We start from the raw sequence: 21,716 nt of genomic DNA on the forward strand, positions 1-21,716 counted from the left end.
TTGTTTTGTTTTTTAAAGTATTCGCACTTACCGAGACCAAACTCATCCGGCTGCCACCAAACCGTCTGGTGACCTTCGAACTAAATGTGATGTCATTCCACTTGACTTTCCAAGACGTATTTGCCAATTCTTTTTCGTACGTATACTTTCTGTACATGAAAAAAAAATATGAGTAATAGATCACTATAAAACCTTGTTTTCTTTGTAAAACCCACTCGGTTCACTTGGGTCTATATGCATATTAAATAACAGGCAAACGGAGGACAAGTTTAAAACAAAGATCCAGATGGGTGCGACCTTCCACCCCTGGGAAAATGATTTATTTATGCTAGTATACGGTTCTATATATACAGTCAATAAAACGTAACATTAACGAAGTCACATACGGTATACCACGAATCCCACTTTATATATATAAATATAAATATATTATATATATAAAGAATCAACTGATATACATTCAACTGATTTATGACTATTTACAGGACTTTATGACACCCGGCTTATAATCACTGTTTTTCATCTGATAAAGTAAAACTCAATGGAATTATTGGAAACTTCAGTTACATCGTTTATCGTGTTTTTATATCGATAACCATTAAAACAATATGCATTTGATGAAGATTCCTAAAACTAACAGAGAATAGACTCTCATAATAATAATAAAAGGAAAAAAATGATTGAAAAGTATATTGAAGGAACAAATTTCAATTCAAGTAGTTTGTTCTCGCGATGGTGCTTTATAAGAATCAAATATTCTCCAAGGTACTTAGAATTATACTTGGAAGCATGTCCATAAATCATCATCGACAATAAATGTAAATTATCTTTTATTGGCAGTAATGTCACTTGGCGACGATTTTCGTGAGTTTTTCTTTGGCACGGATAAGTGTTCCAAAGCATTATACGTCGAGATAACGTCTTAATGCAGGTTTGTCAACGTTATCTTAGCTTCTCGTTTACCATCAATTCATCTTCTATAATGAGAGTCGCAGCGAGTTTAACTGATAATAGGAATGGGAGAGGTTAAAATTCGACTTGACATAATGGTCGTTTCCTGAATCATGAACTTACAGAGGGGCTTGAATAGATCGAGTGGTACGTATCCCTATCCACTGTGGAGGGGGGGGGGGCTTCTCTCTTTATTGATTTTACAGTTCAAAGTTTTGCGTTGCGTCAGGACTAGCAGAGCCAATAGCGGATCTTTGTATCAAATGAAATTGTGTTCCAGCTGTTTTGAAGAAACGATCGCTGTATGCATAGCCAATTGTACCACTTTAAGAACGTGCGATGCTTCACCCCTTTGGATTCAACCAGCAGTAACTGTGTTCTCTGTGTGTATCGGGTGATTCAACCAGTATTTCGGTGCCGTTGCCTAAGCATACTGCACAATGCAGCCTAACGTTATGGAACATCCCTATGCCTCTATCCCACTCATTACCCTTATATAGAATAAGTATCAATATACATAGCGGTTGTATCATGTGCCGCACATAGCTTACCGACACGGTGGTATCGTGAATAAGTAGTAATTTTGAACATGGTAAATACATTTTTAGGTGAATACCTTTTTGAGTATTTGAGACTACAGTTAACGTTTTAATGGATGTATATAAGCAGACTATACCGGTACAAGAAGGTGAAAAGTACCGCTGTGATATTGATTTAGGCAACCGGGTGTTGTAATGTGTCTTAACCTTTTCAACGATTCGTACACCACTTAGTTATTAGAAAAAGATATTGCATCCATTTACCATCTATGGATGAAAGCTGTGCGTCTTCAGCGTCCGGTCGACTGTTGTTGTATGTGCTTAAAGATTAGTGTCCTGCCCTGCCCCGCGCCGCACCGCCCCACCCCCCGATGGTGCGTATACAAGGCGGGTTAAGAAACGCTGTCATTGTGTGTATCATATGGTGCAACCCTTCCTACCCCGCCCAAAATCCATGCAAAGTGGTTAATCCGAAGGAACAATTAAATTAGTGTCTTCCAAGGATCTCCGATCGAATTAACTATCCAGAAATATATCCAAAAAGGTTAAAAAATATCTTTCACTCCCTTTAAAGTATTTTCAAATTAATGTTAAGATATGCTTAATCCATGTATAAGTTATCTTCAAATTACAAATATTTTTTCAATTGAATTAAAAATGTATCTTGAATTGAACGAGTTATCTCTAAGCACTGCATAAGAGATCTTTCATTCATGAACTAAAACGTTAACATTTGTGCACATTTATATCTCTAACCGATGACACCTTTCTTTACATGTAAGTAATTCCCAAAGTTTCCCTTCATGTCATTGTCAGCCTGACCCTTGTCTATACCTTCAGAGGTCCGTTTCCTGTAATAAACCGTCCACCTGTTAGACGGCTTCTTCGTTGCTCAGAACTTTTTACCGACTTTTCATTTTGCAAATACCCAACTGCAGGAGATATAGCGAGCAATAATTAGTCGATAAAATCAAAGCCTTAAACGGCTTCTGATAATGAAAGCCAAAGGGACGAGGAACCAGGGGGGAAAAAACACTGAAAGTATAGTATAGGCCTACATATAGTGTCTCTAAAAGCAAATACCGCCAAGAGCGTTAACGATGGATGAAAGGCTGAGGGTGGTTTAATAACACAAGAACCATCCACAGTGTAATTGATTCCGATGTACTTTTTAATTACAAATATGATGTTTCGATCGTCTTCTCCAATTTTATGACCAAATAAATGGTAAGAATGGTAATAAGCCGCGGATTCGCGTGAGCCCTAGGGATGCTTTCATAAAAATTATGGTTTGGCACAAACCCTATTGTCGAGCTTTTTAATGAAGATATAGATACACATTTTGATCACTATGGCAATTGTCTCACTCAAAAGAGGTGCACTTAGCTAAATAATTAGCCTTTGAAATTATCGAAGCAATGAAACAATAACAACTCCCGTACCGTATGTTTTATATGCAGAGCAATATAATTATTCCATATTAAAAAGCAATGCTATATATGGATACGTTATGTTTCTGCATGGTTCTGAAGGCGTGTTTGCGTTGTTGCAAAATGTTATCGGTGGTTGTAAAATCGGTTGAAATTTTAAGTTATTTTTAGACCGACAGGACCTTTCAAAAATTGGAATAGTAGTATATAAATAATGATAAAGATAAATGTATAATGATAAAGATCGGAAGGTAAAATAGAAAACTTTTTTAAGTATGAAATGATACTAGGTCATGATGAGACACTGGACAAAAACCGACGGGATTAGGAATAAGCATTAGTGACATGTGCAATACTGTTTTGTATTTGTGACCGTGTAAACTATGATGCATTGCCTGGGTTTCATTAAGTTGAAAGCGGGTATCTTCATCCCGAGGAGGCCAACTGGCATTTAAGAGAAATTTTAATAACCCCTAAAGATGCGTCATCGTTATGTGGTGGTGTCACTTTCTTAAAACGGTCTTTTCTTTTATTGAAGAGAATTTTCTCAACAATGTAATCGCGTATAGCGACCTTTAAAGTGATTGCCTTCGGCCATCAACGGGTTAAACCTATACTTCATGCATGTTTTGCATTTTCTTATCATAGACCCCATAGGATACCACAGAGAGTACATGTTGGTGTGACGTTATATAGAATAAACTGAGTGACGTCATCAATTGAAGATAAAAAATAATTTGTGTTTGTTTGGCAAAATGTTTGTATGGAATGCACATTGGAAAAGCTCGCTGTTAAAAACGATTTTTACAAAAGCAAAGCGTATTGCTCAAAACCTCAAAATGACTTTGCAAATTTTCAATTTTCAAATGATAAGAGACACTTTTTGATTGGGTGTACCAAAGAAAGATACTATTATAAGAGCAGTTCATGATTCTATACCTCTCTGAACATTTCAGAAAAGGAAACTGGACAATTTCGAAATTTTAGACTTCATTACTTTGGAAATAAAAGTTTACTCTCCTAATCGAGCTAATGAAGTGTTAAGGGATTTTGGTATCGGATTTTTTTTTAACTACAGCAGCAATGCTGCATAATCTCAATGCGCTTGTTATAGACGTGCCTTGGGGGCTAATGACTTAAACAATGCCATTTATTATCATGATATTAGATGTAGCAGAAAAATGTCCTTCTTTTGAGGCAGTAGTGTATCCCTCTAGTATCTCCTTGACGGAGCATCTTGGAGGCCAACATGGTCAAGCCTATTTAGATCCCAATAGAAACAGATTTCTTTCTCCCTTTCATCATTCCACCTTTGAAAACCAAATTACATTTCGGTTGCGAATCACCTATGCATTGTATTGTTGTATATTGTCGCTTATTTCGTCTCTTAATATATTCGTCCGTCATAATAGACAGAAAACATATACATGCACATGGTATAGAGACAAGATGACGCGGCAATATTATAAACATTATAATCATTATTTGGAATAAGGAAGGCTAAAATGCATTGAAATCTCACATATTCCTGTTTTAAATGCAAATGAATGATACAATTTAATGAAGGACTTATTATGAATGAAAATATGCGGCAGTTCAAAACTAAAACACTTGATCTCTTTCGAAGTATAACGTATTCGTTCAATTACCTGTAGACATATACGATGATTATCACAAACAGGACTAGTATTACAGCCATTGCGATCATCCCAAACTTCATTCCGTTGTTATTTACTGCAGAAATGACAGAAAGATACATACAAGGTATGTTAACATCGAGAACAAACATTACCTTTAGCCTATGGAATTTAACAACACAAATGGGTGCGCACAGACGTGTGATGTCATCATGGTTACTCTTCTATATCATATAATATTTTCCCCTTTATAACTTTTGTAATTTATGTCTATATAGAGCTGCCAATGTATCGTGGCTTCAAGGCATATATATCATATATATATATATATGATAGATATATATATGATATATATATATATATATTGATATTGATATAGGCTATACTGTTCCATAATAAGAAGTCAGATACTGTTGCAAACCCAGATCCAGATAAAATTATGCCAATGTATCATATATTTTAATACTTTTTCAGGGCTAGCCGAGCCGCCACCTACAACCTTTATTCCCGATTATACCACTTAAAAGTTATTAGAACATCCAGTCAGATTGCACTAGTAAAATGTATCACACCGATATCAACTCAGTATATGAACTGATCAAATACTCTACATCAACTCTTACTTACGTCACCAGCTAGAATGAGTATTTGGAAGTATTGGATCAATATTTCTATTTCAAAAGCCACCCTTTCACGAAGGAACTATATAAAGCTGGGAGAAATTGGTGTTGATTCAATAAAATTATCCAGACTAATTAAATGTCAGTGCCCTCTTTTATTTAAATAGTAATATTTCAGCGCTGCTCGATATCCGTCAACCCCACTTTCAATAATTTCGAATTTTGGAAACACTCCTTAAGTGATATGCTCTGTAGGTAATAGGTTTTTTTATATACAGATTCGTGATGCAGTGAAAACTAAGAGAAAAGAAATTCCACAAGAACAATAGGACTGGATAACGCGATTATGAGGGAAATTTTCATTAAAGGAAATTGAAATATTACGCAAGTAATAATTATCTCATTCTGATCACGAACCATTTCACTGCTAGGGATCCTCAAAAACAATATTTCCAAAGTAAATTTTATTCCATACTTCTCATTCTAGATACATCCTGTTATGCTCGTTAGCACAATCTTACCAACTTAATAAATTTATGGATACGGTATCGACCGTTTATAAATTGTGATAAGATATCGCATTGACACAGATAAAGCAGCGGAAGCTAAACTAAATTGACATAAGTATCGTATCGAAGCAACCTTTAAAATGCGAACACCCCATAGGCTCTGTGGTGCCTATTTCGTATTGGTATTTCGTATTGATAAAGTTTGATAACGTTACCTTTACTGTACTGTAATATTCCGTCCGGTATATACATACCGAATATGGTACCTCTATTTTTACCGTCTATACGGTAAAACCACTATCATTGTTCTATTTGAATGGGTGGTTTTTAATAACGATATATTTCCGGGAGTGATTGACATGCCTCCCTTTAAGACATTCCAGTAGATACGTTATGTTATACTCTGCTGCGCACCCTTAACCCGTTCCCTTATTCGTTCATGAATATTATCAAATGTTTATAAATTGTGATAAGATATCGCATTCGCAATGCTAAAGAGTTCGGAGCTAAGCTAACTAGTCTTAAACGACACACCACAACATTATATAAGCTTACATGTATATATACCGCCTATATATACGGTAACGATTGATAGATGGAAATTATTCAATTATAACAGCAATTACGGGGGGGAGTAGAGGGAGACGGCTGTACTTTCGCGAAATATTCACCACGATAAACCGCCCTGCATGCATATATTCCACTTCCTGCATGTGTGAACTTATGGTTTATTATACTTGAAAAGTGAAAACTAACCATCCTCTATACATCCGCTCCCATCGAAGCCGCATTTAGGTGTATCGAGGGGAACGGTATCTCCAGGCCAGTCTATTGTCTTTCCCTTCAACATTGTGAAAGCTTTCGTAGCACCGGAAAAGATTCCGACCACCTAAAAGAGAGAGGGAAAACAATGAAAAGAAAAGATGATAATAAAACGGTCGTAACTTATGCCAGTATAGCAAACAGTTGCCATCGTTTGTCAAGCAGTTGATTACATGTGTCATGATGTGAAACACAGAACGGGGAACGGGCAAATAAAATTCCCCTCTGTATGAGTACCGTACTAGGTATACTAAGCTCTAGGCGTGAGTATGAGTACTTAACTTGTACTTATCTTCATAATGCTCCAGTGAGAGTACAAAGGTATGAGGACGAGTACACGACGAGTACAGACAACGATGGTAAATATGAGTACACGAACTCACTATAAGTCAGTCACTTATGAGCCACGGTACCCATAAAATGAATGCGCTGATATCAAACTGAACCTGGTTGGTTGGTGTACAGTACAGAGCCAAATGTTGAAAGCAAGTTGTATTTATTGTCTCGTATGAAATTTCAGAATTAGCAATCCAAAATTCGAACAGTGTCGCACAATATGGCTGATACTGTCATCATATTTAAAGATATGTCATGTAATTTGAAAGGGTGCAATCAGTAAAGTGACATTAAAAGAATATGTGTTGGTTCAAAGAAATTTGGGGGTTTATTTATTCTCATTTTAGCAATTGGTGGAATGAAGGCATGTATATATTATATACATCATTTGTTTTACATGACGCTTACTAGGCCTATGTTGTAGATGTTGAGCTTATTCATAGCATGCCAGACTCAATATGTCAGCCTGTTAATAACGTGTGCTAGCTTTTACCTATCGTTCGAAATTCTTTTGATTTCAATTCTGACTATTCAGCAAAAATGACTATACGAAAAATTGATTCTATAGGGGTACACCATTCCCCCCCCCCCCCCCGCCCCCACCAGCTAACTTATTTAATCATACAATGGTGAAAAGCTTAATTGGTAAAAAGTAGTTCCCAACTTTATAAAGGGAGTGCAAAAAAAAAAGGCAAAGAGAAACAGGACAAAACAACTTCAGCTATAGCTAGCAACCAGGCATGCGATAAAACTAATTATGGTGTCTGTAAAAGGCGGCCTTTTTTGTGTGTGTAAATATCAGTGTATATAATCTAACCACTCTCATCACGGAAGAACAACAGGCGACTATACTTAACAACATAACTCATGTAAAATATAGCTGGCATTTTCAACTGATTTCCCACGTGGATCTTTCTTTATGTATTTGGATCAAAGTCACTTGTCAACGAATCTACCAACAGCTGTGCAAGACATGAATATAGCCCGTCAAAAGTTTCAAATTAGAACAATTCGTCGGAGACCAACGGTTTCCAATCGCTTTAATTGTTAATTTTAGCTTCGACAGTCACATCAAACATCAACAAATTTTTCACTTCTCTTCCAGATTGACAATACCGGAGTAAAGCCGCCAAATCAGGGCGTCAGAGAAATTGGTTCTATAAACTCATGATAACTTTCTGTGAAATCAATATCATGAATCTTCGTAAAGTCTTCAAAGTTATCGCTGTTTTTCTTTGATGAATTATTGGAAAAGGATTGTATAGACAATAAATATCACATGACCACCAAAATCATATTAGTCAATCAGGACTGCTCCGTCGATAATTTGTTGGAGATATTCGAGAAAAAAAATTACAAATAAATATTCCATGGAGCCAACATGGAACAAGGGCGTTTCTTTTTTAACCTCCAAAGTTCCCAACTTTGAAGTTGATTTGTCAAGATTGATATGTTTTGACCACAAACTATCACTGTCCCTGTGGTAAGAACATTCTCGCAAGTAGAGGACAACGTTAACGTGACAGGACAAATGCCCATACTGTCCCATGTTTTAACCTTTAAACAGATCGGCTGTGTTTGCAAAAAATTATAATAGGAAGGAACGTCACACTTTCAAGCTTCCAATGTCCTCTTGGTCTCATACTTCATGGCCACACCATGGTAGAATTATATGATACTTCTATAAACCCAATGCATGTCGTGATAAAGAAGCACTCTGCCAACCCCCCTCCCCCTCCCCGTCAATGCTTTTCCCAGGGTCCTAATGGTCTCATATATATTTTTTTCTCACCATGGACGTGTGATACTTCCATACTTCCGGAGTTTTATACATGCTTCGTGCAATCTTTCAAGTAACAAGGTGACATTTTTTTTATAACAAAGATCGTATTTTGTATCATTTAATATCTATTCCAAGTAACACTCACGTTTATGAGTAATCTGCAAATCGCCCGACTGTTATATTGTGTGAAACATTTTCATCCTGCAAAGTGCTATGTAGGCCAACTTATCCACGCAACGCATTACATGATACTGTCGGATGTAACACATTTTAACCCACTTTAGTTAAATAACTGTGAAAGTCATGCAGTTGCTATACACTTCAATATAAAACATCGACACTCTGTTTTTTAATTCCGACATCAAAAAGGTGTTGTCTTATTTGGCTATTTTCGTCCTTCAAGCAAGGCAAATGTTTCACAAGGTGTGTCCTATCTACCTCATCAATAACCATAGATTATATCTGGAACTATACGTAGGTCAGCAAATTTCAACCATGCATGCATGAAGGAGAATACTAGGAACAAAGCAGCTTAGCAGGGTTTCATTTTATTTAAGAAAATTTCCACGTTCTCTGCGCTTTGCTTGTGTGATCTTTTTTCCACCTTTTTCCCCGTGCCTTACGGAATGTGTCCAGTTATCCGAATGCAATTTCTTAAAACACTATGTCTCCATGTGATAAATCGTTATGGTTCATTCGCCAGCTGAATTGGTCCTACACTGCAAGCTGTACAACGCTATCGTTTACTATTGCCAATATTATAGTATTTACAACATGACTGATCAAATCATAAATTAAATGACAAAGATACCTTAGGCCTTTATATGAAACACTGTGAACCAGAAAATTTCAGCGAATATTGTTGGACAAGTAGCATAATCCCACCCTACACCTCATCCTCCCCCTAAAGGCCCCACCCATCATTTGCTTTGTTAAATTGGTCTATGCCGTTGAAGTTGAATTGTAAAATTTATTTTCCAGATTTAGCTAGCATATCGACCATCACCTACGATAACCAAAGTAATAATTAAGACAGAGAACTGAAATTCGCTGGAAATAAGGCTTCGCATGCCACCCCATTTATGCTCCAAATTGCATAGCACAGAAAAATTTGCATCCACTGACGTCGCGACCCATGCAACGCAGTTCATTGGAAGAACGTCATTATGGATAAAACAGATCACAGCAGGACGGACTTTAACCTAAGTCTTTGGTAACTACTGAGAACCGATGAAAGGACTTTGCTATAACATTTACTGGTAGTTTTGCTAAATTTGTTGCCACTGTCCTGTTCAAACAACGTTAATTGTCCACCCCTGCAAAGCATACTACAGTATATGCACACACTTGCTGCATAAGGGCCAGGCAATCACACAGAGTTGTTAAGCTTCGATAAAGCCACAGAAAGCCAGATATATTGTAATATATATATATATCTTCTACAGTATCGTAACATATCATCAACATTAGTAGGGTTTTCCATTGGCCAGAAATTTCACCAAACCCTGACGATTATTACTCAAAACATGGTTGTATTTGTCGATCAAACAAAGGTACCTTCCCATTTGTTTTTACCAAATGAAAGTTAATGAATATCGAATATACTAAAAGTCTTGTTTAAATTCGATGAAATGGATTCTTTTACTTCCACAAATGAAATAAGAGTTGCACCAGTCAAGTTATTGAAGTAACCTATATAATGTGTATAATGGGATTGAACTATTGGTATAACATCGAAACAAGTTATCCAAGTCAACTCGAATGACGCTTGAATTGCTTTCGATTTATTTATACTGTAGATTTTACCGGTACACTTTTAGTATACCTAGCAAGGACCCATCGATTTTTCCAAGAATAGCGCATATAGTGCATTGTACACCTACTCATTGGAACTACATGACCAACAGATATGTTGTCACAGGTCATTGCGTTCATCATTATGATACACTCAACACGTAGTCTTTGGTCAGCGCCTCAGAGGAGGCTAACTATATGTTTGTGAGTGTTGAAGGTAATTCCATATACAATGTTATCATTTATGTATGTTTATTTAGACAAAACAAGCTACCTTGTGGCAGGGGATACTGTGTTTCAAGGCATAAAAATCAGTAGTGCGGTGATATAAGCTGAAACCTTCGGTAACCCAACTGACTTGTGGAAAACAGGTAAAGGCAGCCATATCGATATTACCAAATTGCTTCAAAAGCCACTATGGTCTGCAGAGGGATTAGTCAACATGTAAACTGGTCCCTGGTTGAAAAGGTAATGTTTCAGTATATTTGGTAACAGAAAATGCAACTTGGCAAGATTTTTTTGTGGCGCTTAGGCAGCTGACTCGATATGACAGGGAACTATAATTTCCATCAATCAAAAATATCAACTATATACTTAAAATACAGAGAGTCACGGACCATGTGACATGGAGAATAAGACCGCCCACTTTCGAGGGTCAAACAGCTTATTTTACGGCAGGCTAACAGAAATGCAATTCGCAAAGAATTTTTGGGGACATTATAGGGAGCTGATTACTACACGAGAGCATGAAAAGGACTGTACAGGAAAGGAACTAGTGAATAGGCAACACGGAAGATACAGAGACAAGGACAGCATCACGTGGAAAAATTAAATCCCCATATTAAGGGTCAAACTGTACCGTCGAAGAATAATAGTGTATGGCCGTTACATGGTAATCCTCAAAGGGGCGGACGTTCAAGCAGAGTCAAAGAGGTCCCCCTTCCCTCCCCTTTTTTGTCCGTCTTGCGTGCTCGTGCATGTCTGATAAGGGCTGTCTAAATTATCACAGGCGTATTAATCCAAGTGCGTTGCGGCAGCTGGAATATATTTGCATTAAAGAGGAACTTGGAATGTCTGCAATTTCTGTAAGTTATCTTGAGACTAAACTTTGTTAATGCATGAACACGTTGCATGGTACATAGCAAACATATAGTCTCACAATTCCAGTAGAGACACACAAGAGGGTAGGCATGAGTTGCTTAATCATCAGTTGCACAGAGTGATAAAGGTATGGCATAAATTTGGAAAAACCAATGTTTTTAGGCATGAGATGCTGCAGCAATTAAACTGGCTGAACGACCAATATTGTCTGGCACATAGACCATAAATATTATCAGTTTCTCATAAGCAAACAACTTGAATATGACAAAAAGGAATCATGTATTCTATATGTATTAAGTTTTGTGTATTACAATAAGTACCCTAAAGTTGGTAGCTATGAGTCCCCTGCTGCTTAAAGGAAGTTAAAACAAATATTGGTTAAGATTAATCATTTAAGTCTGGAATGAGTAACCGACATTATCATTGCTTCAGCCGTAACGTTTTCACAATGGTTGCTGAAAAGTTCACCATAGTCTCAACTGGGATGATTCTGTCTGTACTCTTTCACGCCTCCTGATATGATAGACATATAGCAATCTCAAAGTTAACTAAGGGTGTAGGGGTGTGGGTCTGCGACTGCAGTGTAACTATTGACGTATTCCTTCAACATAATCAGACATCACAAAGATTTTGAAGAAGCCGTCAGTTGAACCTTACAAGACTAAAATAACACCGGGCGTCTAATCTTGGTTTATATCCAGCATGAACGTTGCGTTTGAGCTTATCTACCAAAAAAAAAAGGTCAAACGACACTTTTTGTCTTCGTTTTTAATCTCGTGAAGAAATACAATATGATTCGCACACGCTGCTCAAATTATATACAATCAGGTTTGCAATCAGTTTTACGGGGTTCAAATCAAGCGTGGCGTCCGCAGTCTGTCAAGATTTATTTACATAGACTGATAATCTTAAGCAGTCTTAGTGGGCCGCACATCTCTCTCAAAGAGATCACCAGTTCTCTCTCGCTCTCTCGTTCTTTCAAATACAACAGGGATAACGGATACCTAGTTGGACATGTATTACCAACAGTGGATAATGTGTAGGCCTTTTATAATAACATTTAACAGGACACAATCCAGCGACCGATTCATAACCGTCATGTTTAGCACTTCTAACGCATCGCGAGAAGAAAGTGCTCTCAAGTAAAGGGATAATGTAAGCACCATATTAATGAAACATCACGAATGGCTTTAAGAGTCTGTCCTTCTGGTGATGAGAAATCGTATTGCTAAACACGGAAAGGTCCTCTCATTTGAATGAATTTCACACCCGTGTAAGTTGATAAATCCCTTGTATAACGACGCTTAGATCAACATGCCTTCAAATTCAGAATCCCGAGCGACGGAGCCAGGAATAGCTCTATAATAATTCGTTTCATATGATTTTTTGTATATTTCGATGGATAAATTCCCTGATATCTAGTATAAAATATTCTGCAGTATGACTCCATCTCTATCAAACTTCAAACAGTCTTGCATGAAATGTTCAGATAAGTCTACAATACGGTAACGTCCAATATCAAACCACTGTAAAGTGTACAGAGCAAGGGCGTAGGAACCGGGGGGGCTGGGGGGGGCGCCAGCCCCCAGTGAAAAATGTGGGGGGCGGAAGTATCATTCCGCCCCCCCACTCCGCAAGTCAAAAAACCCCTTTTTCATTTCCAAATGAGAAAAAAATCTCATTTGGAGCACCAAATTGCATTTAAGGCCAGGTGAAAATGCAAAATTCTTTACAAAATGGAGTGGGAGTTGAAGTGTGCTATATTGCACCAAATTGCATCTGAGGCCACCTGGAAATGCAAAAAAAATCCAAAGGGGGAGGGGGACACCCCCTCCCCTTAGACCCCTCCCCCAGGCCGGCCATCAGTCTTCAGCCCCCCCACTCAAAAGTACCTTCCTACGCCACTGGTACAGAGGCCTACATCCAATAAATCCCATCTTAGTTTGTTCATTTTGAGTTACTTGTGCAAGGTTAAAGATGCATTGTAGAATTGTTTCATAGAAGACTATTTACATGTCAATAGCTTATATTGCTTCGTAACTTCTAAAGTTCTAACTTCGTAACTTCTAAGCTCAAAGATCACATACAATTCGTATTCCTAAATTTAAAATGTACTGTGCGGTATATCCATTCGTATTTACCTTTCAAAATGTTTAAATGACTTCCACAAACTTGTTAAAAAACGTATATGATATTTCGTTTCTGAGAGTATATATTCATGTTTCATTCATCTTACTATTTCGATTCTCGAAAAAGCTTAATTAAGAGTGGCTTGTTGTTTTTGGTGGGTATTTCTGTTTCTCATATAATGCTTTGCCACTGACGCAACACAACCCTCAAATATGTCTGCAAGTTCATTATAGTGGCTAAACTGGGCTTCCACAAATTGGACGGTGGTCAAGACAGCCATATGGTATGTACTATACAACTACCAACGACTTCCTTTACAACTTCTATTTGGTTGGGCAGATTTAAAGAATCTAACCAGTAAGCGGCTAGCTACCTGACCTTAACAATCAACAGTTTAACAGAGTATAAATAATACCAGGATTAACTCATTAGCCTATACTTTAAGCATTACGAAAGTACTACCGGTACTTATACAATAAGCGGGTTGCAGCTTGGAATTTGTTTCAGGACATAAATTTCGGACTTGCACGCGACGGTGACATTTTGTGCGTTAAATTTTGGTACAAATACGAACGTTTTTCATAGCATATTTAGTTGTGTGCAAATTTACTTTCTTAAACAGTTCAAACAATGTCTTCAAATAGTAATGATTAATGGCAAGTTGACTATACATCTTTACATGAATTTTCATAAATGTATACATCTGTTTATGTTACCAAAAACGTTTAGAGAGGAGAGAGCAAAAGTGACTAAGATCATCATGATTATGGCCGCTGCACAGATCGGTTTGAAGCGCAACATACAGTAACGTTGTTGATATCAGTAAAATGCAATAACCATGCTCACACTCAGTATAGGGTTACCAATTTACCATAGACGTCCGGATTTTCTACCCCTCAAATTTGTCCTCTATTTCTCTATCTTGCATTAGCGTCGGAATGAATTTACAAAAGTTGAAATTTTCATGGATTTATACCCTTCAAACCCTTTCATTTTCCCACAAAGAGGAGGGGAACCGTTATTCGAAGACACCCTACCCCCCAAGGCCGCGACAACTTGTCCTCCTCCTTTCATTAGATAATAGATGGTAACCCTATACACACATCAGGAAATGAATTAAAAGCATATGGTTTCAAATCATCATTTAGTAGCTGAATGCGAGATTCTGCAAGCTGGGGCTTTTATCGAAGGGTACTGTTTTGTACTTGTCTTCGTCCTCGTGGCTGTTTGTGATTTCCATTTTTTTTTTAACCTTCAGGGGTTCTTTAATCCCCCCAAAAGATAACATCTAAACTGTCGCCACGTTCGTCCTCGTTGTCGTAGTCAGTGTATCCATTGTACCCAAATTCCGTTTCTCCACACATTGGCTGTCAACATGAACGTACAATCATGGCGCAAAAAAGGACATGACTTAATTAGGAATGAATTTCGACTGCAGAGTTCTTCTGTAGAAAGATTTAAATTTGCTGAATTTCATGGGCTTGCGTATTATCACATTGGCGTCCACCTCAAATCCATGTCTCAAACATTTCAATCAGTAGAGCATCGATGGGTTTATGGGTAGGGGCGGATTGGGGAGGGGGAGGGGAGGGGATAGGAGGGGTGATGCAGACACCTTTGTATGTCAAGGTATGACAGGTACTTAGTTAATGCCAAATCTACATACAACAGCTCAATTTACATTGTAAATCAATTCTGACGGCCTTTTAAAAACTTGTTTACATTAAACATTTTACAGCACAAATTATCTCCATAGATAACGACAGACGAATGATTTGTACTAAAGCAACGTTTGTTAGGCGAATAAATCTTTACCAGCAGTCACAAAGGCTAAAACCACTGCTTAACCTTCAAGTTATATGTATTATTTCACACGCTAATTACATAGTACGTACCGTTACTAAATGAGATTTATATTTTGTCAAACGCGTCAATAAATAATAACCAGTTCGCGTGGAAAGGTTTCAGAAAAACAGGCTGAGACAATATTTACTTCGGGGATGATGTAAAGGTTTACTAATCAAGATATGATGTCGCTGTCAAAAAGGTTGGAGCTCGTGCTCATTCAACGAATAGCCTACCTTAGCTTATGTCGTCGATGGAGTATACCACAATAGCTCCAATATGTCTACGAATTGATCGTCATTGGTGTCATTAACCCAACTTTAGGATTTCTCTTTTGATCAAATCGACATCAATAAGTTCGCACTCCATGGGATTTAAAACAAACCAATAAGCCAATGAGATTTAATAACTAGGATTTTACTTGGACATGTATAGATGACCTTTATCCATCAGCTGAAATTGTTCTTGCCTGCTCCAGGCCAAACAATTAAAGCCATAAGGAAAGATGATTTTCATGGAAAGTCTCAGAAGACGTTAATAGCCATGTCACAAACCTATTTAGTTTTGACTGCAGGATTTCCAGTCTTATAAACTCTGTTTATTACCATAGTAGGGATTTCAAGTGTTCCTCCTTTCAACTTGGTGGCTAAAAGATGGTGTCTATTTCATGAATTTGCATTCCATCTGTATACGGTGAATGGCATTTCTGACTTAAATTACAAGATATGTAGAGTGTCACAAACGCCCAAAACAGATTTGACATGTTGGAAAAGAAGAAAGGCTCTCCAACCGTATTAAGAGTGTGTCTGTCTCCAGAAGGGGCAAATTTTCAGAAAACAGGAAGGATATGGTAGAGAAGCAACAGAAAAAGTCAGGAGGTTTTTTCATACGAGGGTCCGCATTGTGTACTTGAAAACAGTTCCAAATTGTAAGCATAGCCATGCGCCAAAGAGGCCTACTATTAACAACGTGAAGTCGGTTAAACGGCCAACGTTTGTGAAATTATACAACTGTAAACCTGTAGAAACGTTGGTTGTATTATTCATACTTCATTTGGCATCTATATTTAGGACATGTAGGTGTAGAAAGCAGTGTGATATTTTCATACTGTATGATTGGACGTTGACTACTAATATCAGGCTTGAGAGAAAGCAACAGAACTATTTTAAGCACGCGACGTCAAAATTGATTCAAAAGATGCGACACGTATGCATGGTATGACAAAATTTCTAAATTCACCAAATTATTGCTATTTTGCTTAATAAGTGTATAGAAATCCCATACTTTATTATATGGATAAGTTAAATTACGAGGAAAAATTTAAAATCTGCAAAACCGAAATAACACGATATCAAACTTCCTCAATTCGTCCAAGCAAAATTGCAATCAGTTTTCGTTAAGATACTCTGAACCTTGCAATAAAGTATAAAGTTAGCAAGAACAAATACAAAACGTATATATATACGGCCTTATTAAAGACTCCTATTATTGCAGCTAAGAAGGAAGCATTAAGCTAATTAATGTTCTTGTCTAACTTCCAAGCAAAGAACAGAATTACTAACCCCGAAGACATCCCATAGCTCTTCAATCTTAATGGCTAAAGCGAGTCAATTCCGTCCGGTCATGACGAAGAAGCAGCATTGTTAGATGATATTTAGGACTGAGGTACATAACCACGAACACAATAAACATTGGATTCATCTACCAACGAAGAGAAAGCTTAGGAGGCGACAGTTTGGGAGCATAAAATCGATTAATTTGATCTTTCAGGGAGTTTAAAGTTACATTTGTAGAACGAATTACTTAAAACGTTCCTAAAATCAATTAACTTCCCCCATCGTTCGAGTTAAATGCGAATAAAATAGAAGTTGCACACAATTTCTATTGGAACGAGTGGCCCACCTGTTCACACTCTTAACGAACTTTATTAGTTAGAGACAAATCGGGTCCTCGGACTCTACAGGCTGTCATTTTCAATGAGTAGAGAATGCGCGTGAAGTCGGATGTTTGAGGGGGGAAATAGAAGGATAAACAAGAACAAGAATAGGGGCCAGTCGAATATATATACTCATGGGCATTGTTATATTACTAGTCATTTGAACCTTACAGGATGTACAAACATAGAGTAGAAGGTTTTACAAACTGCAAACAGTTCAATTCAGTACATATAGTAAAGTAAACTAGCAGCAATGCATTATGCAATACTTGCTGACAAGTATTGTATTGTATGATTGTATGTATGTATGTATGTATGTATGTATGTATGTATGTATGTATGTATGTATGTATGTATGTATGTATGTATGTATGTATGTATGTATGTATGTATGTATGTATGTATGTATGTATGTATGTATGTATGTATGTATGTATGTATGTATGTATGTATGTATGTATGTATGTATGTATGTATGTATGTATGTATGTATGTATGTATGTATGTATGTATGTATGTATGTATGTATGTATGTATGTATGTATGTATGTATGTATGTATGTATGTATGTATGTATGTATGTATGTATGTATGTATGTATGTATGTATGTATGTATGTATGTATGTATGTATGTATGTATGTATGTATGTATGTATGTATGTATGTATGTATGTATGTATGTATGTATGTATGTATGTATGTATGTATGTATGTATGTATGTATATATATGTATATATATGTATATATAAATATATATGTATATATAATTAATTAATTATATTATATAATTACTACTTTATTTTCGTAACACGATAACATGTGTTACAGGTGGCACCAGTAGTTACTGTACTAGCTATGAGTATCGGGTGAACGAGAAAAGGTCTTGTAGAGAAAAAGTGGATCCTGACTATGAGCGAATATTGTTCTGACCAATCAAAAGTCGTACTAGCAAACGAAAGGCACCAGAACCCATCGGTCAATACGCTGAAGGTTATATTCATACAAGATGGAATATGCAACCAAACCATTGAGTTGCTGCCGACTTTAGTCTTTCTAATAATTGATCGCTCGTAAGATAATACACAATCTGCCGAGTGCGATGTCGGAATCGATAGAAATGATCCGGTCGCAATGATTCCCGTAAGTGACACCATCCACTCTGGATGGTTGCCTACAGCGAAAACGAAAACCACATAGATGCGCAATATCGCCCGCGGGAGGCTGCGAAATATCACAAGCGATGGAGATATCGTCCTTAGAAAATGACAGAATCTACAAATGAAATTTCCCACGATCACAGCCTCAGTTGGTTTAAGCTTCACCCATTAAGCCTCAGATCGATACAATCTTTCTGTATATACTGATAGACATAGAAAGTGAATTTGCACTTTGTCATTACCACAAGTTAAATTTGCAGTGTTGTCACTTATAGATGTGACAACTAGATCCTCTCCCCGGCAGTAGTTTCATAATGAACTCACTATAATAACACAATGTAGATTTACTTGTTGATGACGATTTTACGCTCTGCGACCTCCTTTCGTCAAAACTGTCACAGCGTTAGGTATGTCACGACACTGTAGAAGCTATCAACTCAGTTAATTATACTATTGGAATATTGGTCCCAGAGGTCATAATGTCACGCTTTTGAACGGTCACGGATCGGGGTTCTAACTTGGGGCCAGGATGCTTCATTGTCATAAAACACAGATCTCATTAGGGTGTTTGAAAATCTCACCATTTGTTACATGTATAGCAAGAGAAGCAATTGGGTACAGCTTGATATGGGATTTTCGTGGCTGCGACTGCTGTTCTCCAGACGCATAGTGACAATGGGAGTTTCTTAGTTCTGTTCCTCCTTGCTCTCGGGCATAACACTTTACGCATTTCGTGATAGTCGACGCAGAATTCTACTGCAGGCAACAAAAAGGTTCATTTAGTTACTTTTGTTACCACTTTTTTCAAGTCTAAGAATATGTTCGGCATAAATATATAATTGAAAAAGCAAAAGGCAAAAGATGCTGCACTTCTTGTCTATCTAGGTCAAGTTTCGATGTGTGTGATGAATGACGGTTTGATAGTCTTTCTGTTTGCCTGATCGGGGGTAGTGGAAGGGATTTTTACAAATATAACAATCATTGCATAACAATCATTGCAACCATATATGACGACAAAGAACCTTACATCAGCATGTGGTCATGTATTTATTGCTGTCTTTCCTTTGGGACAGAAAATTGAATTTCTTATTCCCCCGGTTGCCCTAAGTCAGTTCGACTAAAACGAGAGTCAATAGCGAAAGAAAAACAAATAAGTTGTGTGTATCCAATAGTGAAATGCCTGTCTTGTTTGACACATATTACAAATCCCTTTGACAAAACCCATTACTGTTGTTGATGATGTTGAAATCAAGGCAAACAATGTACAATGATTACAGCTTTTATAGTATCTGTTATTGCAATCACTCGATAAAATGTAACCGTTAAGTGTTTGCGAGGACGTTTTTGGCCGAAATATATGAGCAAAAAAAGATACTTATTAATTTTTGTTTTGGTAGAAAGGTCAACTACCACGCTGGCGGCTAAAACGCGCGAGTTGTATGCGTCGCAGATTTTCCTCTTGCTCCAGTGAATTAACTATTTAATGGGATTACAAGAGATCTCTAGATAAGTAACGTCCATCCACTAACTTATTGATTACTGTTATCTACAAAAGTAAAGCGGAAAAAATAATGGAGACAATTTACAACTGACTTATAGTAAACAGATAAATGAGATGGAAAACACAGGTTTTGGTTAACCATTGAGTATAAAAGACTGGCAAAATTTGAAATAGCAAAAGCCTTGGGGTAGACGGTTATGTAACGAGCTGAATTAGTCATAGGCCTATACACATAGCTAATTAGAGGCATGCCAAACAAATGGAAGCGTGATTGCATAAAACTTAACATGTACACTCAAAAACCTTCCCTTACACGGCGGTATCAACTTTACTGTTGCTTACGGGGACATGAAATGAAACGCAGACGCCAAGGCCTTTGCACAGATGTATAGATATTTGGTATAAGGAACGTGTGGGCAGTATGTCAGAAACTATATGATTGAGAGAGACGCGCGGAAGGGCATGTAGAAGAACATTCTTCGTGACAGTGTTGATTCTTTGAACGATGTTGAGGATTGTATCCAAGATGTTTTGTTACACAAAACAAACAAATTTTCGCTGATGATTTTTTTTCTTCAAACAGTATAGCCTGCCACGTTGTATGTCAAATTTATGTAAGGAGGAAGTAAGTTTTTCTCTCGTTGAAATAGAATCTGCAACATACTGTAGTCACCGATGGATAATGTTAACAAAGCAAGCATGTGTAACCAGATATGGACATACTAGGCTTCCATAGCGTATCCAGAGGATGAAAGTAATATTATAATTTGTGTTGGCCAGACCCAGTCACTGAACTTAAGAGTAACCATGTCAGATAGAATACCTTTACCGGGTTCATTGCTGCAATGAGACAATACTAGTTGGACTGGTGGTTAGCTCTGTTTAATATAAAGCTATGAACATTTCCGTTGGATTATCAACGCTTGACTCTTTACTTTTGCCATGTATTGGAAGGAGCCGATAGTTTCATCAAGTTCTATTCTGAGAATTGCTTTTTGTAACTTAATCATTATTTTTGGTTCTTAGATGGGACCATCCTGTTTAATGTGATGGTATAAATAAAGTGGCAGACACCTGCAATTACTTAATGCATGAAGATCAGGTCTTTCTCATCTTTATATGAAGTTGCAAAACTTTTAAACCAACGAAATGTATCCTCGTTCCAGACGACCCATCCTTTATGTTGGAGGCTAATCACATGCCCTGAGTCAGAGTGGAATTCTGGCTTGGAAGGATATCGAACAAAATGCAGGAATACCTAGCTTCCAAAAAAAGGGGGTAAAAAGCAGAATTCGAATAGAAAGAATCTGCTAAAGAGAATGTGGTGGGAGAGATTCTAATACTATATAGAAAGAATCTGTTAGAGAGAATCTGACATGGAGAGAATGCAGGTCGAACCAGGGAGATCCCTGTAAATAATTGTTATAATTTTAAGTAGTAGTGTTGGCTGGACTCGAGATTGATATAGCGTATCAGTTTCTTGGACTTTTGTTATTTTTGAGTCAAATTGGCATAGTAGGGTGTGGCTGGACTGAGTCAATTGTTGCAGAATGATGTGATACTCGAGATTTTAGCTTACTAGCTGGGTCATAGTTAGTTTAAGTCCAAGTTGTACTGTACTAG

At 37.2% G+C, this 21,716-nt stretch overlaps 1 protein-coding gene across 7 annotated transcripts in view; it reads right to left on the reverse strand.

The window, feature by feature from the left end:
• LOC139966525 (atrial natriuretic peptide receptor 1-like) overlaps positions 1 to 21,716 on the reverse strand; it is a 308,214-nt gene that overhangs the window by 118,523 nt on the left and 167,975 nt on the right. For all 7 annotated transcript variants that reach the window (XM_071969648.1, XM_071969645.1, XM_071969642.1 and 4 more), the window contains exons 5-7: positions 6,443 to 6,575; positions 4,570 to 4,654; positions 32 to 149 (exon numbers count right to left, since the gene is read on the reverse strand). In XM_071969648.1, coding sequence (XP_071825749.1) covers positions 32 to 149; positions 4,570 to 4,654; positions 6,443 to 6,575 — 336 coding nt within the window. The remainder of the gene's footprint in view (positions 1 to 31; positions 150 to 4,569; positions 4,655 to 6,442; positions 6,576 to 21,716) is intronic.

The sequence above is a fragment of the Apostichopus japonicus genome, chromosome 4 (assembly GCF_037975245.1).
Source record: "Apostichopus japonicus isolate 1M-3 chromosome 4, ASM3797524v1, whole genome shotgun sequence".
Lineage (NCBI taxonomy): Eukaryota > Metazoa > Echinodermata > Holothuroidea > Aspidochirotida > Stichopodidae > Apostichopus > Apostichopus japonicus.